Raw genomic sequence first — 26,045 nt, forward strand, 5'->3', positions numbered from 1 at the left:
TAGTTTCTCTTAACAGTTTTGTGAATCCGGCGTGTTTGTGTGCAAATTATGGAAGAATCTCATAGAACTGAATTAATTACAGTTACAGTCACTGCGCCACATGGAGTTGTCACCAAACATGGATTTAGGTCAATTTTGACCAATTATCTTGATGCCTGCTTGTGGGAATTTTTGAAATCTGGTAAAATCTTAGAAAAATACTGACAAGGATTGCATGGAGTAAGAACCCAGATGCAGGCAGGCAATGACGGGGTTAACAAATAAGATTTTAATTATAAATAAAAAGACCGAAACAAAACACCCACGAGGGGGGTAAACGACAAGGTGACAAAAATAATAATACAAACACACACAGGACCAAGGCTAACTAAACACTAAACTAGACAATACTTTGACAAAGACTAAACTAAACACTTACTAAGACAGGGGAAACAGGACCACAGCAAACAGGGAGCACACGGACCGTAAGGCTAACATCAAAACACTGGTAAGCACGACAAACGTACAAGTTCACAGTACAATCCACGAGCACAGGATAAAGAAACATGAGGGCATTTATAGGGAAGACAAACGAATGATAACGACACAGGGCAGGTGAGGGTAATCAAACATGGCCGGGAAGCAATACATGAAATGAGAGGGGCGGGGCCAATGACGAGACACTGGAGAGAACTATTATTATTGTAAAAAGGACAATAATATGTTTCTCTCCACACATAACCAAAGGCCTTGTCATGGCTCTGCCACAGGACCAAGAAAAACATGACTAATAGAGGCAGAGCCTTGACAAATACATTCAATTACACAGAAAAGGCAAAACTATCAGGTCACGTTACAAAAAACTGTGAAACACTGGTATTTGAAGACTAGTCTAAACATTTATAAAACTTGATAAATGTTAAACATTTAAAATGTATACATTTTTTCCCATCTGTGAGAATGACAAATGATGGCATCACGCAGAACATTAAAATCCATGCCCTATATTCTCACCAGTCGCTTTTCCATGAGTTGGTACATTTTGCCACAGCTGTTATAACCATAAAATGCTTGATATAATTTAATTTCCAGCTCAAGCATCTGATACACAAGAACAGGAAACATCCTAATTGTTCTGTCGCTCATGAGAGGAACTGACATACACCATGAGCTCATTCAAGTTCTCCACCAGCTTGGCTTGTAATCTTGAGATGCTTTTCTCGATAAAACACCAAACTGAGAAAGACTTGTATGGTGAAGGCCATATTGGCTTTCAAGTATTTAAAGAAAAAAACAGATATTTTGGTATGGAAAAAAGCAATGACGACATTGTTAATTATTATCATTATAATCATTTTATTTTTGACTGAACTAACCCTTTAACGTCCAGAATAAAAAAACACACGACACATCCAAATCTTAACTAAAGACCACCATGATCCAGAAGGAGGTCTCCTCAAGAGCCATTTTTACTGATGGTTTCTGTCTGCCAGACAGAGATCAATAAAGCTCATGGAAGAAGGTTTCTCTGTTTAAACAAGCATCTGTGGGGCTTACCTACAACACCCTGAAAATTCTGAGGTTACACGGGTCTCACTTTTTCATTGCCCCACCAATGCATGCATCTGCGAAATCCCTCTACCCAACAATGACTTCCAGACATATTATCATCCAAGCCGAACACCACATCCCCCAATCAGATACAGCTGAGATTCTTCAACAAAGTTTCTCATGATCCCCATTTTTCCACTAGTTAACACCCCCCTCAAAAGACTATAGATCAACCTCTTGCAGTTTTTAAAAAAGTTAAATTGAATCCACATATAGACTTTACCTCCAAGGTCTTCTTTAGAGGACACCAGACGAGGCGAGCTGTTCCCAGGTTCGATCTTCAATGAAAGTCTGTAGAAAATAAAAAATAAGGTTTTGACTTCAATGACTCAGCAAGGCTTCATGAAGCCGTGCCAAATGGCAGAACGTACTGTACTGTAAGTGTGGCCTTGATTTTAAGACTGTTAACCTGAATCGTAAGATCAGTGAGGAACCACAGCTGTAGTTTTCCAACCCTGGAGAGCTCCAGACGATGATGTCAGTTTCCCAAATGCAAACAATTACCAGTTTTTACCCTGCTTTCCTTTCACATCCACAAACCAGAAAAACGCAGGGTTGCCAGAGGACCCAGAGTATCCTGTGAGCCCTAATCCTTGTCTGAATATTGAAATGTGAATCCTGCATAATGTGGCACAATGAGTAACATTTCGTTTGGAGTAACTTTAGTAGTCTTAAGTTTCCAGGTATGCCCATTTTTCACAATTCATTCATTTAATGATCTTTTAGCCCAAACACTATTCTAAAACAGCTATATTATGTCGCTATCCTTGCAAAACCTCAGATGTCAAAATTAGCTGTTTTTCAGGAAATGGAAAAAACACTGTACTTTTTAAATGATTAAACACTGTGTTGTCAAAGTTGACTAGCACTTTTGAATACTTTTTATGGGTTAGATATTTGGAAAACCAAATATTTGAAAAATAAAGTGACAAGCATAAATGTAAAAAATTCACAAAATATGGAGATGCAAGGTTACAGAAGGACATCTGCAAAATATACAGTACATATAAAAAACAGATAAAAGCTCAACATAGCCAGATCACATAAAAGTCCCTTATCTACACCATAACTAAATAGTATGCCTGATATACACTGATATCTGTTAGAGTACCTTAGAGTTCATCTTCACAATCTATTTCTTCATTACATTACACAGTCTATGTAAATAATTGTCCCCCATGACCCAGATTTACTGTAGTCCAGACAAATTTCATCTGCTGTTTTAAAAAGTAAGTCAGATACGTAATTGTTTTTAATAAAGCCTGGAAAAGACGTGTGAATTATGTCACCGTGTCATCTAAATGTCGTCCTCGGTTTTAATTTTTTCATCATCCACACAGCCCGTGTTTGACAGCCTTACCAGGCCAACAGCTTCAGCTTATTACTGTCAGCTGTTAGAATGTGGCTGAAGAAATAATTCAGTAAAGTGAATTTCAATAAGGCAAACTAATCGTTTCTTCCTTAGAAGGAAACAACACAAGACCTTGGTACTAAATGTGCACACTCGCTACAGGGGTCTAGTCTTTGCATGTCGGCACGAACCACTTGTAACCACACAAATGTTATAATTTAAGTTTATGTATATTTCATCAAAGGTGCTTGATATTAAGGAGGATTTATTGACAGAAATGCAATTTAATAAACATAACTATGTGTTCAGAGGTGCATAAAGACCTTACATAATAAAGCATTATGTTTTTATTAGCTTACAATGAGCTATTTCTATCTACATACACTGCTGGTCCCTTGCATGGAATTCGTTGTGTTGTTTCTACAGTAGCCCTAAACGGACAAACTGCTCTACAGAGCGCTTTTCATAACTACGTTATCTCCTTCTGCAAAGAAGCAAAAATGTGACGACATCTTAGTCCTGTGTCATCCACCGTAATGCTTTGAAAGGTCCATTGGTTGCAATTCACAACCTCACCGCTAGATGCCGCTAAAACCTCCACAGTGCACCTTTAAATATATGATTTTAATTTTTGGAAACAGTAAATAATGTTGAAATTGAGAAGCCTGGAGTTTTCAGTTTACTGATAATATTAAAATTATTAGATCAAAGTTTATCTGACATATTGTATCTAATGGTTTCGACAAGAAAACATTGCATATGTGACTAAAGTTCTTTCAAAATGAATAGCGCTCATGGAAAAGTGCAAGATAACAGCTCTTTAAAAACTGTGACTGAAAAGATCACTCTCCACACAATTACCTCGAGAGAGCCGACAATCTAAACGGAAAATTACTTTGAAACATCCACATGGAGAAAGTGGAAATACGAAATTCCAGTGTTTCGCAGTTCCTGGTGTCGCATTTATAACTGTGTCTAGACTGCAAGAAATTGGACCGCAATAAAACCACCTGCCCTTCATTCAAAACAGACAGACAGGACCACACAGTGCGCATGAAGAGAGCTCTGAGCTCTTGGTCTGAGAGTAGGAAACAAGAAGCAGAAAAGCATCTTTTAATGATGATATCACCCTGTGAAACCCCACATGCTGCAAATGTCTTTGGACACATTGTACATAATTACACATTATACACTTGTAGCACAAATAGATGTACTTCCAAATCCTTCTTTTAAATCTCATAACATTTTATTTGTAATCTCATCACATTTGTATATTACAGTGTTTACATGAAAGCATATTACATAAGACTATAGCAGGGAAACACATTATAGGATTCATATGTTCAGCGGCCTGAGGTAAAGGAAATAGGGATTATAATGCAACATAAAGTCATGCCATGCTGGTGCAGCTGTGGCCAGTAAATTAGGTGTTTGGTTGCCCTGTGGGCCATAGAGCTAAACCCACGACAACATGAATTCCACTGACACGTTTAATAAATACTATAGGCAGCTGGGCAGAATGAAGTGTTAAAACTAAGGAGGTCTTGGATTACGAGAGTTTTACAGATGTGAATAGTTTGAAGTGTGTAAACTGGCATAGACATAGTGATCAACAGAATACAAAGAAATCTGGAGTAGCAAAATTTAACAAATTTAACAAAACAATTGTTTCATTCAAACAGCTGAATAGAGTAAAATAAATCCAGTTCTGTTTAAAGGGACAGTTCACCCTAAAATAAAACGTCTGTCATCATTTACTCACCCTGGAGTTGCTCCAAATATATGGATATATATATATATATATTTCCTCACATTCTTCAAAATGTCTTCTTTTGTGTTCAGCAGAACAAGGTAATTTATAAAGTAATTTTTCCTACTATGGTAGTCAATGGTGGCCAAGAACTGTTTAGTTACAAGCATTCTTACAATTATCTTTCTCTTTAGAACATAGAAATTTATACAGATTTGGAACAACTTGAGGGTGATTAAATCATTTTCATTTTTGGGCGAACTGTTCCTTTAAGTATGTTAACTAATCCATTTATAACAACTGAGCTATAATGTTCAAGAAATTGTACAACATATTTCAAACCAGACGGTCTGAATCCAGATGTGAAACAGATACTCAAAAATCTACTGTAGTAGACCTCTAGATTGAGCGTAACTTACGTGTAATTGTCGTCCTCAACAAATTTCTGCAACTCTTCAATGTATCGCACTGACATCAGATACTTCTGCACATGTGGTAACGTGACCAAATGATCTGTGGGGTGAATACATGTGCCGATCAAATTCAAATGTATTGTATAAAAACAATCCTGGTAGCTTTAAAAAAAAAGAAGCTTTAAGAATTTTCTTGATATTCACATACAGTAAATAATCATATTGCTTGAACAGTAATTATACTTTGTGGAAAGAAACTGACCATAGTTACAGGACACCTGAAGGTCGGCGATGACACGCAAAAGATTGTTCATCTGATTGGTTCTTTGCTCAGTCTCTATGATGCTGTCAGAAGCAGGGTAGGCGGAGTCAATGTAGGTCATATCAAACAGGTAAATTCCTAAAGTAAACAAAGAAAAATGTTTCATTACAGACAGGCGGGTTTTTAAATGGACTTTGGAGTTTGTATCTGGTCAAAGAAGCTAAAAACTTTCAAAGCTTTAAGCCACTCATATTTAAAAATAGTGTAACTACAGTGAAGTTACCTTAAAAAAACGTTATTTATGTCACCAACAACATGAAGCTAATTATACTGACTTTTTATTTTAATTCTACTAATATGATTTAAATAAATATTAATAACGGTATAATATAAATAATTTAAAACATGAAAACTCAACTACATCAACTACTGTACATAAAACGTGGTACATGTACAGTATATCAATGAATAATTTTGAAACCAAACAAACTGATTCATATCTAATGGCGTAACTTTGTTCTGAAAAATGATGGGGACAAATGGGAACAGGACAACAATACTTTAACAACGAATATGAACTCAGATGGGAATAGACTATTATTGTGCGTGGACAATGGATGCGCAAGGGGCGTGTACATGGCGTGAAGGAAGCATGTGTTTATTTTGCTTTCAGGGGGCGTAATCAGCGCATTTACAGCGATCACAAATAATTCTTGTAGTTCCGTATAAGTTATTCCACAGTTTTGATGAGTTTTAATGTGTAAAATGTCAACCCTTTGAGACGATACAACAGTAATCAAGTATTTCATGAGCAGAATGTTTTATATAAACAATTTAAGCGTGCAGTTTAAAACATTTTAAAACAATTTAATCAACATTATTAATCACAATTATAATATCATGGGGAAAAGCAATAATGATTTTACCATAATCATGCAGACCTACCATCAGGTATTTTAATATTGCATTTAAACGCATTAATTTGTGATTAAATAAAAATTACTGAAAAGAATGTGTATGTGATTCCCCATGTTAACAAATTGGTGTGTCTGACACAGGTTAGCCTACCTGTTGGTGGGTCCCAGAATGAAACGTTTAACCCTTATTAATGACAAACATGACTTATCAAGGGGAAACAGATGGAAAAATAAAAATTCTTATTTTCACTTATTACTTCGGCCATTGCCAGATAGGCTACAAATACTATATAATGAACTTTCAAAATTTAGTTTTGAACGATGCATTTCATGAAACTGCAAAGTTGTGACTTTTTCCATTTGTGACCTTGGATCACAAAACCAGTCTTAAGTAGCACGGGAACATTTTTAGTAAAAGACAAAAATACATTGTGTGGGTCAAAATGATCGATTTTTCTTTTATGCCAAAAATCATTAGGATATTAAGTAAAGATCATGTTCCATGAAGATATTTTGTAAATTTCCTACCTTAAATATATAAAAACTTTATTTTTGTGAGTGGATGGCCTGCCACAGTGCCCCTGATTAACAAATTCTGAGGCAATTTTCTCAATATTTTGATTTTTTTGCGCTCTCAGATTCCAGAGTTTTAAACGGTTGTATCTCAGTCAGATATTGTCATATTCTAACAACTCATATATCTATAGAAAGTTTATTTATTCAGCTTTCAGATTATGTAAAAATCTCAATATCGAAAAATTGACCCATAAGACTGGTTTTGTTGTCCAGGGTCACATTTATTTGAGACACGTTTTCTATCAAACACAATGTGATTAATCTTGCAATAGACGATAGCAACCGCATATCGAGAACCATAAGGAAAAATATAGCAACAGACTGCAATTAAGTGCTTAATGTTTGGTACATGTATGACTTGAATACCCACTTTTCAAATATTTGCATCATTTTATTGAAAACAAATGCCTTTACGATCTGATATGAGATAGGGAAACAGTTTGGCAAACAACAGATCCGAACCCACGACGACATGAAGTAAGTAACAAGCGCTTTATGCTCTACGCCACTGGAGCCGCCACTTTCCTCGTGCCATTCTTACATTGTCTCTATTCCAATCTGAAAATGGTGGGCTAAGTTAGTGTATAGCCTCTGCTTACAAGGCGGGCTATTTGCACTGTATAGACACTCCGTATTTTTTATTTCTTCCAAAAAGTGGTAGGGACATGTCCAGTATTCAATCTGTCCATATTTTAATAAACCGCTGTTGATTCAGTCAAGACATCAGAACGCACGTTTTTGAGAGACAACGTACCTTAGGATTTCTGGTTATCCAGAATAATTTGGATAATTTCATTATCCAACAAATGAAGAAGAGACGGCTCTTCATAGAACATAAAGTAAATATTTTATTTTAATTTTCATGTGGCTATTTATGAGAAATGTGGACCCGTTATGTGACAATTCTGAAAGTGGCACTTACTATGAAAAATCAGGCTCTACAAATAAAGAATATGCAACTTTAAAATCTCACTTCTCATCAACCAAATATTGATATGAGCTATCAATATAGTGAAAACCTATTATAATAAAAACTATTCTTTCATAGTAAGATTGACATTTGCATAAAATTGCTCTCAAATACCACATACAACCCATTAAACAAATATTTACATGCTGCTCAACTCTATCACAATCTCATCACATCTCTTTCTCTGAGAAACATGACCCTGAATTTTCCTTTGGTCTTGTGAAACTTCAAAGCTTTGAACTGTGCACTTCAGTGGCTCTCCACCCCACTTGCAGCACATCCTTCAACAAATAATTCAGAGATATCTCTCTCCAGGACTCTCATCCTCACTGCTAATTGTTAGGCGACAAGGACACAACTAAACCCGTGTGCAGTGTCTGGTCTGGAAATGGCAGCCTGGGGGTACTGCCTGATTGCTTGTTAGAGATCTGTTTCCGCTATAGCGGTCATGGAAATGCCTTATAATGAGCAGGTAGAAGTTATGAGTCTGTTAATGTGAGCAATTTGTCATTAACTGAGAAGCTAAGATGTGCTTTACACAGACAGGGATATGCTGTCTTCTCACGGCAAGCCTCAAGACTGCTGCTAAATAAATAACAGGTGTGAGTGAAGCGTTAGCAGAAAATGTTGAATCAGTAAATTTCACCGGAGGAATGGACCAAGTGGAACCGAGGTTCAACATTTGGCTGAAAAATGAATCTGTGCAGTTAAAAACCATTAGTAGCTACATAGCGGGTCTCATATTCCATTGCTAAAGCAGATGACTTGTGGATATGGTAAATGTTCTGCTAAAGTGGTGTGAAGTGACACCTGGTTTTGTGCTGGGATAAAGAAGTTTTTTTTGGTGCTCTCATTATTGGAAAAATCTGATGTGTAAAGTGTATTTACCCTTACTGATGACCGGCTTGATTATGCATTTATGGGGCATGTTGTCACACCATATTGAGTAAGGTGTCACAATGGAACAAGCATTATACCATATAAAACTGTAAACATACAAACATATCAAACAACCCTTTAAAGGGATAGTTCTCACAAAAATAAAAGTTCTGTCATTATTTACTCACCTTTGAGTTGTTCCAAATCTGCATAAATGTCTTTGTTCTGATGAACACAGAGAAAGATATTTGGAAGAATGCTTGTAACCAAACAGTTCTTGGATCCCAATGACTACCATAGTACGTAGGAAAAATTACTTCTTTTTTTTTTTGTTCCGTTGAACACAAAAGAAGATACTTTAAAGAATTTAGGACAACAGTTCTGGGGCACTTTTGACTAACATTGTCATATTTCCTACCATGGTAGTCTTTAATTTTGATAATACTGATAATTTAATTTGTGTAAACTTGCACTGATCTTATATGAGAGATGAGGTTCAACCTTTCAGTTAACACATGTTTAAAATGAGTTGAAGTTGACTTGACATTTAACACAATTGGAAAGTTGTACTGAAATAGTATTTGGCGTTATAAGAGACAGTGAAGCTGTCATTTAAAGCCACAGAAACAGTCTTATGTGTATGTGTGTGTGTGTGTAAGTGCTTTACTCATGGAGGTCAGAGGTCAGCTGTACAGCCGAGATTGACCCTGACATACTTCCTGTGAACTGTGAAGTTAGAGGCTCATTGACCTCCAGTGACCTCTCACTGGATTCAATTACAACACCAAAACGACACCATTTAATTCATATTGAAGGTGAAAGTTGATGATTGTTTCCTCAGCTGCCATCTACACAATCTTAAAAAAAGGTGCTTTGATTTTTGGTTGAATGGTTCCAAAAAAAAAACCCTTAAACATCCGAAGAAAAAGGTTCTTTATATTTTTGGGTGAACTGTTCCTTTAAGGCCATACTATGATCACCATGAATTGTATGGAAAATATACATTCTTTGCTTTCTTTGTTATTTTGTGTTAAAAAGGGACCAAAAATTGAAACTCTTTACAGATCTGTCCCTAATATGCTACCAATCAAGTTCAAGCTGCCGAGCTGTAGGTCTCTACAATTCATTTTCCAGAGTCAGTATTTGAGAACCTCTGTTTTAAACAAAGTTACAACATAGCTGCTATGATCATTCTCCTTTCAAAGTGTCCTCTGAAGGCATCATTTACGATGTTTAGAAAAGCACCAGCTGAAAGTAAGGAGGTGATAAGCAAACAGCCGTTGATATTCAGTCCAAATACTGATGTCCCTGAATAGAACAGGGAGTAACGCTGGAGCGTGGTCTTCCTGCCTGGCAGAGTGCTACACCTCCTAAAATCAGGGACCATTACCTCCAAAGACATTTACAGACTTCAAGGTTTATGCTCCCTGAAATACAACACTCAAATGCATTTAGTTGTCCTTCCAAAGATGTTCACAACGTAGTACTGAGTGTTTCACTGTAATACCATAAGATTTGATCTCTGTGATTAAAATAAACCCTGACATGTCACAGATGATCAAAGATTGATATGCTTCACCTGTGATGTATCGCTAATAATACGTAAATATGATCACATGCGAGTTAACCACAGTGAACATGCAGAGCTGTGGATTTTGGCCTATAAATATCAAAAGCATCTAGGCCACACATCAGGCTGGAAGCCCAGTCACACACTTACATAAAATAGATTCAACACAGTTTTATATTAATTTAAGTTATGGATCACATTAAACAGGTCATGGCATGTCCGAAACAGCATATTTACATGGCAAAATACACCACAGTACGTTGCAAATAAAAAGGCATCATGAAATGTGCAACATTTGTATGATTTTCAAGTAGACAGAGGCCAATATACAGTAGAAGATCATAGAAAGGTTAACCGCTTCACAAAAGCCAGCTGTTTCTTCACAACTTCAACGGCCAAAGATTGTTCATGAGATCAACAACCTGTAAACACTGATATGAAGCAGACAGTGTGGAAAACTTGAATAATTACCATGACAAAGAGCAGATGTTTTGTTTTCGACTTTGTGATGCAATGCAAGAACAATTTTTTGTTAGCCCTCACAAAATGTCGGCTTGTGAACAGTGTTTAGAAAGTGTTGGATGGTTAAGTGTGATGTGTTGAGTTAAACGCGGTACAAAACAGGTTGTCATGCACAGTAGTGATGGCAAATGCATTCCACCGCTGTGTAAAGGCATCATGTTCACAGTTTATGACTGTCAGCCAATCCCAGTTTAAACAGACAGTCAGGCTCCTCTTATCTAAAGCATGGTGTCAATTGTATTTATATTATATGAGTTGTTCTGTTAACCCTAAATCAGCACAGAGCAAAGCTTTTCAGTCAGGGCTGCTATGTTATTGAAGTGGTACTTTTTCAAAGGGATTTAAAGGTCCAGTGCACGAAATTTAGCGTCATCTAGCGCCACCCCTCCCTTTCGAATCACTATGGTGGCTGACACAGAACTGAGATGTCGTCATGTTTTGGCTTCTTTGCCGAATGAGATAACGTATTTACAAAACACACTCTGTAGAGCAGTTTGTCCATTTAGGGTTACTGTAGAAACATGGCGCATTCCATGTAAGGGGATAGAAATAGCTCATTCTAAGGTAATAAAAACATAATGTTTCATTATGTACGGTCTTTATACACCTCTGAACACATAGTTATGTTTATTATATTGCAATTCTTTCAATAGATCCTCCAAAAAAATGACACACTGGACACTTTAAAAGCAGCCTAAAACGTAGCCTTTGCATCTACCTTTCATGGAGCAAGTCATATTAGCAGACATATTGATATCAAAGGCCCAGCTAAATACTGTTCACTTTATCTGCATGGGTAACCTTCGTATTTCCAATCACTTTCATTACTTTTCATTGCTGTATCCAGAAAAGGTGTTCAAAATCAACCTGATCTCACAAGAATTTGTAAGTATTTTAGGAGGTGGCTAATTTGTATGAATTCGTACAATGTATGTAATGTAATGTAATGTTTCATACAAAAACATACAATTATTAGAAAAAGCAATACTGAAGCCCCTCCCCTTAAACCTAACATCACTGGGCCAAAAGCAAATCGTACTAAAATGTACGAATATGATCGTACGAATTAGGCACATCTTAAATATTTTACGAATTCCCGTGAGATTGTGTTGCCAAAACCACAAAGAATGTAGAGCACCTTTACACACTGTGCAACATTCATGAATTCTCATGAATTCTTGGGAATGGCAAGAACATTTAAATGTGGAATTATAATTGTGGAAAAGTTCATTTAAATACACTTTAACACTTTATAGATGTGTGGTTTTGGGCTGTCTGCATTCATAATTTACTATGGAAAAAACTTTGAAATAATGCACGTCTTGAAGCAAACAACTAGAACAGTGCTTTGACTTGGCCTGGCGAGGGGCTGAGAAACATTCCAGAGGTGTGAGTTAACATGTGACAGCAGGACTTCAGGGTGCTGTGTTGTGTTGTGGCTGTCTCAGGGGATATGGCTTTCCAACAATTGGGATGGCTGTGAAAAAGTGTTAAGTATAGATCACTGCATGTCAAAAAAGAAACGTGATTTTGAGTAATACATTGGATGGTATGTATTTTTCAGTTTGATATGGAGCACCTGGATTTGTCTGGAAGCCCAATGAAACATTTTTTATGAGCTGTAAAGCCAAATATGGTGGTATCGTAGAAGAAAATGGTATGATGGAACAGTAAAAACCTACACAGCCAAAAGCATATTTTGAAAAACAAAATCTCCATATAGACAAACAATGATATAGTCTATTATTACCTGACATCTCTCTAGCACAAACTCACGTTATAATGCCTTTCGCCAACAAACCAACTCAATATGTTGGCATGTTTGGAAACTTCGACAGTTTATGGAAATTTTTATGTGGAATGGGAAGCTTTATTTATTGCATAACAAGATAAAAGGGTCTATTATTGTGCAGTGACTCAAGGACTTTATATAAAACAGCCAAAGACACTGGAAAATAACTACGTGTACATAACTTAGTACACTTAACATCATCACACTCACACATACCCACATGGCAAAGCCACACTTCATGGAAGATATTTGACAAACTTATGCAACTGTCTCTCTTTGGTCCTTTGATGTGGCAATTGACATGAGACTGTCGCACAATTCCTCTGAGATCATTTAGGAAAAATGTCAAAGTTTTCAACACTGTCAACATTGACCACTGGGATATAATACAGAAAATATATTTTAATCTGCCTCTGTAAGCACAATTTCCTGCTTATAATCCTGAACTAACTTCTTCTGCATGTTTTTTGTTTCTAACGTGGAATTGGAACTAAACACAAATTTGAGTTCAAACATCTGTACGCATGCCAATAACAGTAATCCATTATGAATTTATATCAACAGGAAAACTATTGTTGAAAACATGGAGAGTTTTCCAGTTCTGTTGAAAGTAAGAAATCTCATTAGTTTTGGTGGCTTGACGCCACTTCTTCAACATTTGGACATGAAGAACATAAGGCAGATGTCAATAGACTGGAATATTCCATATATAGTGACCTTCGGAAAACTGTTCGTTCCTTTTTGGAATTCAACAAGGATGTGCCTGTTTCTTAATCAGCATTAATTCTGGGTAGGGACTCTTAATGTGACTTAATGTGAATGGAAACGGAAAATGTCAAACGTCAAAGATTTGGCAGACAGAACAATACAGGGCTAACAAACAGGAAATACAAAAAAATAAATAAAAAAACTAAAAGCCTGATACACTATAACCCATAAGCAAGAAAAATCACATACAAGATCTCTTTGATATTTAATTATTTTGTCAATGAGATTAAATGAAGAACAAATGGAAACTTCTGCAAGTGTCCTGCATCTCAGATGCTTCTCTTGAGAAAAAAAAGCAGAAATCTCACAAATGTCTCCATGAACTTCAGATAATCCTCTTGGTTGGCAAATCCACAATAACAAATGGCTAGTAATACAGGTATAAAATGACACATTCTGAAAGATTTATGCAATTTTTGTAAAATAAAAAAAAATCTCCTATCTATTTTAATATGCAGAGTATTGCTGTTCAGTATTGTTTAACTGTAACTAACCCATTCCAATGTTTATTTCTCCAATAAAAGCTGAAGTAAGGTAATGTTTTGAAAACCCATTAAAAATATTTATTTTAATATAATTTTTGCAGTTATGTTTTGCAATGTTAACAGCCCAGAAATACAATATAACACAAGAATCTAATTCAATAACGTCTTGTAAGGCAATGACAGATTTATACCAACAAACTAGCTCTCCAACAAACATTGCTGTAGGTTCATTTTCCTAATAAAAGAAGTGATCTACAGGGACTACAGGGCTGTGGAGCTCTGAGGATGTGGTCAGGCTACTGTTCAGCTGTGCTGAAAGAGCCTGCAGACGTCTAGCCAGACAATGAGCTCATGAGGTTCGGCAGGGACCGCAGTGCAGGGCTGGGGAGGATTTTCCATCCATCCTATCCTCCAGGATCTCAGATCCTGCTTACTGAGGTGGCTTATTACACAACCTGTGTGTAGTGTTGCTGTGGGCATCAAAACCACTCAGAAGAAACCCTGCTATCCCTTTCCTATTATTGTCGAAGGTTTTCTGCATTATACATCAGAGTTCACGTACACGGTCAATTACACTAACAACCTGACAACATGTAAGGTCACCAAAAAGTATTTACGAAAAGTGAAACTTTTTAAGTTGCACACATTGATTTTGGACCATTACACTAATTTATCTATATTTAAAGGTAGTTCAGCCAAAAAATACAATTCTGTCATGATTTACTGTCACTTAAGTTGTTCCAAAACTGTATAAAATTGTTTGTTCTCACAAAAGAAAATATTTTGAAAAATGGGCAATGGGAAAATTAACAGTTCTGGGGCACCATTGACTACCAGTAGTAGTTTTTTCCCCTATACTATGAAAGTCAATAGTGTCCCAGAACTGTTTGGTTACTGACATTCTTCCAAATATCTTACATGTTCTGCAGAACTATAAAATTGACACAAGTATGGATCAACTTGAGGGTGAATAAATGATGACAGAATTTTCATTTTTGGGTGAACTATCCCTTTAAACAACTTTAAAGCATTCTGGTGGCTTATCCATTGTGTGTATGTCTGTTTATACTTTGGGGTTAAAAACAGAGAAGAAACTACTTCAGATCTTGTGTAAATGTTAGATAAAAAGATTGAGCTGATAAGACTGCAACATTACTAATCGATTCAATTTGTAATAATTAGTCTAATAAAAGCTGGAATCCACATGGAATTTACACTTTCATTTACATTTATACATTTGGCAGACGCTTTTATCCAAAGCGACTTACATTGCATTGTACTATACATTTGTTTCTGACTATGTGCAATATCCTGGGATCGAACCCATGACCTTGGCGTTGCTAGCGCCATGCTCTAACCACTGAGCCGAAAGCTTCCTGTGCTTAAAGCTGTGGTTAAAAAAGTGTTGAGAAAGCACACACACTATTTTGATGGTAAAGTGCAGGGTAGTTTAGATCACATATTTCTTACAGACAATAAGATCAGACAACAAATGAAAACATAATGTGTTCTTCTTTGCATAAATTCTGACCTACAATTCTGTTTTTGTTCATTTTGAGGATTAAACTGGTAATAAAATATAGCAAAAATGTTTGGTGAAAAGAGGCTATTTTGTTACCACTGAATTTGGCAGAAGCAGCTACTGTGGTTGACTGAGGCACTTCTTTCAATCTGAAATGAATTACTGTACTTGCTGAACATGGGAAATAATAACAAAAGGCGAGTTCCTCACACCGGGTTGTGCTGTGATTGGAACGTTCGTGTTACCACACCACCAGCTCGCCTGAGGCTGACTGCTGGATTTTTCCATAGCTCAGGATAATACCGAGCCATTGTTTGTATAGTATCAATAGATGGAAAAAGGAGAAACAGAGAATGGAAGGTTCTCCAACGGGACATGTGGGTCTCAGAGGAAAGCTTGGCTCCAAAACCAGCAGACAATAAAATATAAAACCAGGCTGGTTATTTAAGAAGCTTTAGAAAAATCTATAGTAATGTGGTTAAGGTAGAATGAGTCCAAAAGATGTGTGGCTATTGAGGCAATCATACTTCTGGAGTAATGAGTTTTTAGATTTTTATGCTGTCAAACAAATGACTAAACAAACACAAATCCTTTGGTGAGTGATCGTGACACACCTCTCACCGTTCTGCCAGTCACTGGAAATACATTTGGATCTCTCTTATGTAAAAAGATTTCCGTGTTTTCTTTCCAGTGGAAAATTTATGACGAGAACTAATTCATAACTCCAATAAAAAGTACAAGGGTAGCGACAAAAGGAGCAGTTTACACCAAGAGAGACTTTCAGAATAATACAGAACCTTTGGAAAGCTACCCAAAAGAAAAAACACAGAAGTTTAACATGGAAATAAAATTAAGAGTTAGAGGTGACAAGGTCATGAATTGCTTCCGTTTCCATTCTGTGGCTGAAAACACCTCTCTGGTTTTCTCATTCCGGACAGCAGCTCTTTACATTTATCATTTTAAGTGCTGTTTTTGCAATGGATATCAGAAATGATGTCTACGGTATGCTCACATATAACAATAGCAGGGGAAAAACCTCATGGATTAAAACACTTTAAACTCCCTTTTAATCTGTATTTTTTAATGCTAATGAATTATATAAACATCTATAGATAATTTACTTAAAATTCTGTCATCATTTACTCACACTCAAGTTGTTCCAAATCTGTATAAATTACTTTGTTCTGCTAAACACATAGGAAGATATTTGGAAGAATGTTAGAAAGTTTCAGTTCTAGGACATCATTGAAAGGGAAACCTTTCAAAATGACCCATATAAACAGAACAGTTGAGCCAAACAGAAGAACAGAAGGTGAATGAAGTATCATGCCTCAAGGCTGAGCCTTCAACAAAAGGCCCTGAGGATGGAGAACATTTCAACAGCTCCTTTTGTGTGTGTGTGGATGTCGATCCAAAACAAACAATGGCTCTCTTTCAAGTGCAGCGATCACCCGCTGAGCACCTCCTCCAAGAACCGAGGCCTTGTCTTCACCCATGCCTGCTTCTCGAAGTGGAGGTCTCGCCCCTACCGCGTCACCAGGATCTCATCTGAACGCAGGTCCTGAGCAACGCAACCAAAACATTGGTACAGGGAAGCTAATGGTGCGCATCGGAAAACAAGCTACAGCTCTGTGATAAATCACTTTAGTGCCAGAGTATCTAAAGGCTGAGGTCTTCAGTGTCTTTTATGCCAGAACGGGAATGACCAGAAACTGTTATAGAAACTCCTTTCATACAAGTTAAAGACTTCACTAAAGTCCATATCGTCTAAAGCCCAAAAATAAACAGATCCTTGAAAAACAGTGATCCATAGAACATTTGAAGAGGGTTTGAAATGACACGAGGGTGGGCAAATAATGACAGAATGTACGTTTTTGGGTCAAGGGAACACGAGGTCATCTCTTGTTCCTGGTTTCCGTGGGTCGTATTTTGGTTGGATTTCTCTGACTAAAGCATTTCCCAGGGATTTATCCTGTAGACAGGATATGATCTCACAATGATCTTTGGCCTGCTTCAAAATCAGAACAAGAGTCAAAGCTTTAGCTCGCACACTGGAGCTGCATCACTGATGAGCAAAAGAAACAAATTCAAAAACACATCCACCATCGTCTAGTATGTTACCAGACATCTGCAATAAAATCAAGAAAAAGTTTCTTTCATTCGAAATGATTCCACGAATAGCATTTTAATGTAACTGACTCATAAACTGGTGAAATGTGTGGTCTGCCTCTGCTGAGACGGGCCACTTGCCCCCTACTGTGAACAATGTCTAAAAAGCTTTCTCATTCTCACACAAGAATAAGTCATCCACTCAATGGGAGAATGACATGTACCACACTGGCTCTGGGTGCACGCATGTTGATCACATTTCACAGAACTCTGCTGTTCTTAATGTGAGCAGGACTGAAAAAGTCTTTTTGTCAGCAAAGGGCTTTGCTGATGAAATAGAAACGACTGGCTGGCAATATTTTTCAAACTTAGACAGATAGTTTTAATAAAAGATAAACATATGTTAGTTTTTCATCCATGTGTGTTAGCTCAAGTGCTCTCCATAACACTAACAATCCTCACTTTAGTTAATATTTGCTTATGTAATTTTAGGCCTTTATTTTGTGGAAAAACAAAGCAAAAATGTTGATGACTCATGTTGCAATATTTGCTTATTTAATTTTAGGTCTTTATTTTGAGAAAAACCAAGCAAAAATGTTGACTCCTCTTGCACTACACAGACTTTTGTCCAGATTGCTCTTTATAATGTCCCTACCCCTACTGCTCCCAGGTTAGAGTTATTACAATTTAGTTTTCAGTTTAATTGTAGTTTTGTTAATATTTTGAATCTGCTTTTATTTTAATCTTTTTAGTTTTTATGTTTTTTTATTTTACAGATTGTATTATTTTATTATTTTTATGTGGCTCTACTTTATGGGATGAATTTCATCTCAAAATGATTAACAAATGCATGCACAGTCATCCGTGAATGTGAGTTTCTCAAGTTACAAGTTACACTTGCATTTTACTATTCACAAACAAATGCCGTATGATTTGAATCTGTGAAATTTAGATTGTAATAAACGAGGCGATTTGTACAAATAGAGACAGATTTGTGAATACAATGTTTTATTTTGTGTTCATGTATAATCATTTTGCGCATACCAGTGAGAAGTTGTGCATTTGTGTATCCTGCAGCGCGCGTCCATTCATCCTGTTCTGTGCATTTGGATTTTGAGACGTTCTTTACGCGGTTTGGCATTGGACAATCCACACACAAACAACTTCAAATCCAAGCACAACCGTGCATAAACGCCTCATGTTTATTACAATCTGTTATCCAGTAAAAATGTCTACAAATTCTTGAATCAAGATGCATTTTCTTGATGAGCAAAATGACCTAAGAAAATAAGTCTAGTTTTTAGTCAAACATATTACATTTCAGTGAATTTGTTCTTAAAACAAGCAAAAAAAATTGCCAATGGGGTAAGAAAAATAATCTTAAATTAAGGTTTACCTTTTTCTTAGTCACTCAATTCAAGAATATTTTTCTTACCCCATTGGCAGATTTTTTTGCTTGTTTTAAGAAATTAATTAATTCACTGACATTTCATTTTTTTTTTACTAAAAACAAGACTTATTTTCTTAGGTCAGTTTGCTCATCAAGAAAATGCTTCTTGATTCAAGAATGTTTAGATCTTTACTGAAAAACAAGAAAAAAAGACTAAGTAAGAAAGTCATTTTTTGCAGTGCAGTTTAGTCCTGAGGCAACATTTCTCATTTTTGCTTAGTATAAGTTGGTCAAGTAATATAATAAATAATAAAATAATAATAATAATATAAATAATTATGCAAATATTTTAGAAATGTTTTAAAACTTTTAGTAAACTAAAATATCCTTGCACCAGCGACAAAGTGGAAAATCGTGATTTATTCCTGTTATGTTCTAACTGAAAACTTTTCACCTTCTCATTACAAAATCCATCAACACAGGAAAACAAAAAACTGTGCTTGTTATTTGTGCAGTATTGTGACCAATATTCATTTTAAAATAGATTTTACGTGTGAACAAAACAAGTACTTCTGATTTTCCTGAATATCTAGGGGCTGAGAGTTGGTGTCCACACACACAACTCGAGGTCCCCCTGCAGTTAACACAAGCAAACCCAGCAATATCTTAAGCATGGCATGAAGCGTAACATGCCGACCATGTCGTTCCTTTTCTGTTCCTCAATGCAGCAGGCATAAAACCCATCAGACCTGAACCCAAACATACATTAACTCAGCACACATCGACAGAGCACACCTTGTTCTCCGCAGTCCTCCAGCTTTGACTAAACAGGAAACACTCCCCCAGTTAAACAACAAGTTATGATTACTATTGAGATCAAGGCTAGCATGTCACAATTTTACAGACACTTAAAACTTGTGAGTGATCAGTACTTCAAAGGAAGCTGAAAACATCCAGCTATCAGCCTACCGTTGCAATGATGGCACTTTAAAGTGTCGTCTTTTAGGAAATTAGTGAGGCAGGCTGAAACTTACACTAGGACTGCACTGTTTCACTTCAAGCCTTGAAAAAGCAAAACACAATTAGGGATAATTATGAGAAAATGCCATCAATCAAAAGTTCTCCACAACAGGCATAATCCAGAACTAGTGAGATATTTCTTACACCCGGTCGGCACAGGTCGAGACTGATGACAGGGTAGTCACACAGACCATTGGAAGCATTGAAGCTGCAATGTTCATTAACACGGACCAATCAGCTTTCAGAATGATGTACACCTGATAAGTTTAGCAACAGTGAAATGATGAGTAGCAAGCTATGTATTCAACTTCAACAAATTTGCATTGCGATAACTGCATATGTGTACAATTTGAAGCAAAAATTATGTAAATTGTGATGTTTCTAACCAAGCATTACAAACATCCCAAATTTTTGTTTGATGCATATGACAGGCTCAGGTTCTGATTCTCTGGTATCTCTGGTTGACAAGCCACTTGAAAAATTAAAATCAGCAGTTCTTATAACAAGTGTGCAAGGTTGAAGGGAAAGTATGTAGCCTAATGGCAAAAGGAAAATTTCTTCAGAGATACTATTACAGAGCTTATACTTCCACTCTTCCTCTAAGGCCGGGCTATTCAATTGGCGTCCCGCGGTGTAATTTGTTCCGGCCCTTCAAGTAGCACAGTGTGAAAAAGAATCTCTAAATTTAGTTCAGTCGGGAACGAACTGACGCGCGTCTGTTCCATGCAGCACAGAGCAGGAGTCACGTGACATTAGGCGAAAGGCGCGACTCGCAAGCAGCCTCTCCTGTGAGACGCGGTAAACAGAACGATGACGGACTAACTTTTATTAGTTTCATTTCTGACATTTTGCTAGCACGAATAGGACCACCATTTCAAAAATACAGAGGCAAGGGCGGAGAATAGCGCGTCGGAGAACAGCGCCTCTGGCTAATATTGTTTCACTGAATTTCTCTTTTTTTGTTATGCAGTTTTAAAATACAACACATGAACGTGTTTGAATGTAGAAAAGCCTGCTTGGGCGTCTTACAATGCACCAATGTTTTTGTTGTGCAGTTTAAAATACAACATCAGCACGTTTAAATGTAGAAAAAAACTTTGGGTGTCTTATGGGACAAAAATACAACATACGGCCTCCCATAGTTAACTTAGGACCCTATGATTGAATTGCGGAATCCAGGCATATGTTGCTGTGTAACGCGGAATGGCACAGAATATGGCAAATGTATTATTTCAAAAAGTAGCACCGAACAGCTAACACAATTCAAATTGTGCATGAGTAACTTTAGAAATATTCAGATGGTGTGTAAATATGTAATCTGCAATTGTTTTGCGTGTGCTCGTGGAGCTTTAAGAGAACGCACATAACCTGTTTCATGTGAGAAAAGCAACTGTCAAACCAAACACCCTTTGCGGCGACCCCTCAAAATAAAAGTCTGGTTAACTTGAACAAGTTATAACACACCCACATTTAACCACACCATCCCTCTTGATTTTTTTATAGTTCAACCACTGAGTATATTATTTACTTTAGTAAACTAAAGCCCTAGTAAACTAAAGTAAATGTGCTAGTAAAATTATACGAAATTAGAATTTATTATAAAAAAATATTACTTGCATTTAAGTAGACTAAAAAACAAAAACAATTTTATTTCTATTTTTATTTTTCCCTGTATGGTTCAACGTATCTACTGCAGGTTTTTTAATATAGTTTATAAGTGAATACTGTAGTATACTGAAGTATTTTTTCATGTGGGTAAATACTGTATATTGTATAGTAAAGGACGGAAATCAGAATCAGAAACATTTAAACAGAAAAAACAAAATTTGGGAAAAAATAAAACAGATTTCTTATTGTTGTTGTGTCATCCCTAGTATTGCAAGCCATATCTCTCCGGCCCCTCATTTGGGATGCTTTTCATGAACTGGCCCCCATGACAAACTAATTGAATAGCCCTGCTCTAAGGTATAACTGATTTGGTTGTTTTTGGCAGCAGAAAGTAATTTTTTAGTAAGGACTGGGAAACTATGTAAAACCTTCTGACAGTGTATCTCATTCAGTCTGAAACGAGTCAGATTTATCTTGCATCGTCCGTCTTCCTCAGCACATCTAACCATAAGCACAATGTTTATGTTAAGCACAGCCACTGAGTGACGACCTCCGGTAACATCCAGCAGATGGAATTTTTCCACGCGTTCAGCTGAAGACAAAATGACGTCTTTCTTTTTGTGAATGTCGGAGGAAGAATCCTCAGTTGGGATAATTACTGGAAACACTTATCTTTATCCCTCTCTATTTATTCTGCATTACAGAAGTGCTGTCATCCTCTGAAAGCCTTGCTCTTTTACTACAATGGACCTCTGCTTACCGCGGTGGGAAGTCACCTGTTGAAAGCTGCACTATAATCTCCTGTCATAGATACCTTCTTTGTGATGTGCAGAGAACTGTCTTGTCAAAAAGGAATATGGAATATCTTAATGGAACAGTTCACCCAAAAATTTAAATTCTGCTATCTGTATAAATGTCTTTGTTCTGATGAACACAGAGAAAGATATTTGGAAGAATGCTTATAACCAAGCAGTTCTTGGAGCCCATTGACTACTACCATAGTAGGGAAAATAACTTAAAAAATTTTTTTCTTCTAATGAACACAAAAGAAGATATTTTGAAGAATGTAGGACAGCAAACAGTTCTGGGGCACTTTTGACTACCACTGTCATTTTCCTACTTTGGTAGTCAATGGTGACCAAGAACTGATGGGTGACAAGAATTCGTCCAAATATCTTCCTCTGTGTTCAACCAAAAAAAGAAATGTATACAGGTTTGGGACAACTAGAGTAATTCATGACAGAATTTTCATTTTTGGGTGAACAACTTCCGGTAGACTAAATAGAAAGTAAAATATTCATACAAATTAAAGTTATTTGGACTTTTAATAGCTTATCCATACTGTTTCAGTACAACCAATCGCAGTTATAATCATAGTCACTAAATGCTGTATCAGCAGTGGAGTTGTTACAGTATGTTACAGTGATTTTGCCATGGGTAGGGGTGTTTGACCGCTTTAAACCCCCCCTAACCCATGGCATAATCACTGTAATTTTCAGATTCAAGTCAGTGTCTTATTTGTTTTGTAAAATTGTGGTGACAGCAATAGGGAAAAAATCAGTAAGTTATGATTATTAATAATTATTATTTGAACAAACAGATCTTGACAAATAATATAGTTTATTATCTTACCTGCAGGCGGTTTGCGGTTGCCAAGCAACATAGCAAGCTGGCACATTAATACAGAATGTGTCTTCACAGGTACAGTATGTGTTTACAGGCACTTAATGAAATCTTGTGTAATCAGAATTAACAGTCAGAACTATTTGAATGTAATGGAAACTACAGCACATTTTATTCAATTAGCTGGTACACATAAATTGGTGGGGCTCAGTTTTTTCCACTTTTCTGAATATTCTTTTAATCCAAATGTGGAGTGCTCTGGCTGCCTTTTCTTGGCAGATGGCAGATTTTTTGTCAAATAAAACCGAGGGTCTGCTGTTCCTATCAACTATGGATTTATGAGCTTTAGGAAAGCCCGGGATGTGATAACAATTTCATAATAATGTACGCTCGGCCAAGTTTTTGATTCTTCCCGAAGGCGGTCAAAGACATTATGATGGAGACTATTTTATTACCATACAGACCCTACTACCAAACTATGGAAACTACAGGGAAAAGAGATTAAAATTCATATCATTCATGTTTTTTTAACAAAGTGCCTCAGCAATTTTTGTGGACAGAAGACACCGGGGTATCCTGTAAAAATAACTGTAAATCGCACCAGGCCCATGTGGCTTGAGTAGAAAACATGATAAGCACAGCAGGAAAATAATACTTAGGACGTACAAAAATTCCAAAGTACTTTGGAGAAGAAAATGAATTATGGTGAATGTAGTAGAACAGTAGCAACATGCAACATGCAAAGTCAGCACCTCCATATAAAAGCATTTAGGTAAAAAAAAATAAGTCACACGCAAGAGAAAAATGGCAAGAGAAAGCTATTAGCAACACATCTTTATTTTTAACATTAATGCTGTTAATTTGATCCCACCTAACTGAGCAAGTTATGCACAGTATTAAAGTAAAGTAAAATAAAGTAGCCATCTTAAACCAGATAATGTAATTTAACAACTGAAGCCGTTTCCCTATGCAAACAAATACATCATCATCATCATACAAAGGCCAGTACCCACACAAACAGGCCCGCTTTTCTACACACTATACACCATACGGCCAGGTGCAAAATCAATAGCCAGATCTCATTTTTCAATTAAAGCGCACATGCTCAGGCCCCCCCAATGACACCATGGAAAATGACTTGGGGTTGAGCTACTGTTACATGCGTGAACGTGCTGATGTCAAGGCGAGAGCTATTATTCACAGGTGAGGGAGACAGCTGTGAGTCAGCTCAAAATGAAGCCAGAACTAACAACATAAAGAAGCCGAGGAGACTTTAAGTAGCATGCACAGAAATATCAGGGGTCAAAACTTTCATTCAAAACAAACTGTCAGATTCAATTTTTCAGCTGCACGGTTGGTTAGCCTTAACAGGAAGTGCAGGGCAGTTGAGTGAATGAAGGAGGGGGAGGATGGGTGCAATTGTAACAGGAGCCGATTATAAAGGTCTGTTTTGGCAATCAAAATCAAGCTGATGACCTGCTCAGTGAAAGTACGGACTCAAACAGACTCAATTATTTGGATGTCCAGTATCTTTTCTTCTGCTGATATAAAAAGAATGACATTAAAGAGTTCACAGAACATACAGTATATAAAGTGTATAAAATCGCAACGCAATGCAATGTCACGTAACGTAACATTCATTTTACATAATTTCATGTATGCTCTATTTATGCATCATTTGTTTTGCAAGACATCTTGCAACTGCTAGAATGTCCTACTGTTGTTTAACAGTTTAAGGGCTGATGTCAAACAATCTGAACAATAATCTTTTCTATGAAGACTTAACAAGGTAGACAGCTTTAAGAGTAACTTTCCTGCCGTCTGCAACACAACCCACTTTTCACGGTGCCGTTGTCAGTTATTTCAGAGTGGAAAGGATGAGTAATCTGAGGCGCAGGGGGTGAAAGGGTCACCTGAGGTCAACGTGAGGACATCCATCATCGATGAAGACGGGAGAACACTTTAGCCTTGTTCTGACTAATGTTTACCCAGTAGAATCCATGCGGTGGCCCTGCTAAAGAGGCCGATCTGATGTGTTTTGGGACTTATTCATAAGCACAATGCGAGTGCAGGATAGCACAAAACCCAAAGGCACCAAGCTTCTCTTGAACAAATCCACACAATTCTTGTCTACCTCCGCTCGACACTTCAAAGGAATAAATGTAGGTCTTATATCTTAAATACATGAAAGTTACTCCTACATCCCAGTCCCCCTGTGATTCCTGATCCTTGCAGCTGGAATGATGTCACAGATTCGTTTTCTAGTTATATAAGCAGACTTTCACCCGGCAAAGCCCTTTTCTATCTTTACCGAACGGGCTCACTCAGTGCCATAAAACACTGAATCCTTATATCAGCGCCTAGCAATAGTTAGAATCCAAAGAACATCAAAACTTAAATAACAATAGCATGAACTGTTGCCTCTTGCAGATTGCTCTGAGGAATTGTCATGACCTCACATGCTCACTTTTTCCATGGCTGGAAAACTTGAACACATGAATCTTCATGCACAGAAGATCAGAGAGACAGATTGTCTTTTAATCTGAGATAGGATTCAAAACTGTCACATTACATACTGTATCTGATTTCTTCGATGCCATCATTTTTTAGACATTTATAAACTCTCTCAAACTGCTAAAATGACTAAAATCAAAACATATTCCTGAGCTTACTGTACCTATTACCAGATATTTCAAAATTGACACCACTTCACTTTACAGCATGTACAGGGATGGGCATTTTTTTTATCATCTTTCATCATTCAAGTTCTGGAGAGATTTTAAAAACTCGAGTATTTGGGGGCGGGGCTGGGCATGTGTGGAGGCGGGGCGTGTGCATGATGGCGATAATGAAAAGATTTAAATTACAACACTGACACAAACATTTATGTTGACAAGATTGCCATCAATGTGCACTTTTAACAGCTGT

At 36.8% G+C, this 26,045-nt stretch overlaps 1 protein-coding gene across 1 annotated transcript in view; it reads right to left on the reverse strand.

The window, feature by feature from the left end:
• ralgps1 (Ral GEF with PH domain and SH3 binding motif 1) overlaps positions 1-26,045 on the reverse strand; it is a 112,977-nt gene that overhangs the window by 20,618 nt on the left and 66,314 nt on the right. The window contains exons 10-12 of the mRNA XM_057356152.1: positions 5,367-5,504; positions 5,111-5,204; positions 1,814-1,881 (exon numbers count right to left, since the gene is read on the reverse strand). Of these exons, the coding sequence (XP_057212135.1) occupies positions 1,814-1,881; positions 5,111-5,204; positions 5,367-5,504 (300 nt within the window). The remainder of the gene's footprint in view (positions 1-1,813; positions 1,882-5,110; positions 5,205-5,366; positions 5,505-26,045) is intronic.

Source organism: Triplophysa rosa, linkage group LG17 (assembly GCF_024868665.1).
Source record: "Triplophysa rosa linkage group LG17, Trosa_1v2, whole genome shotgun sequence".
NCBI lineage: Eukaryota > Metazoa > Chordata > Actinopteri > Cypriniformes > Nemacheilidae > Triplophysa > Triplophysa rosa.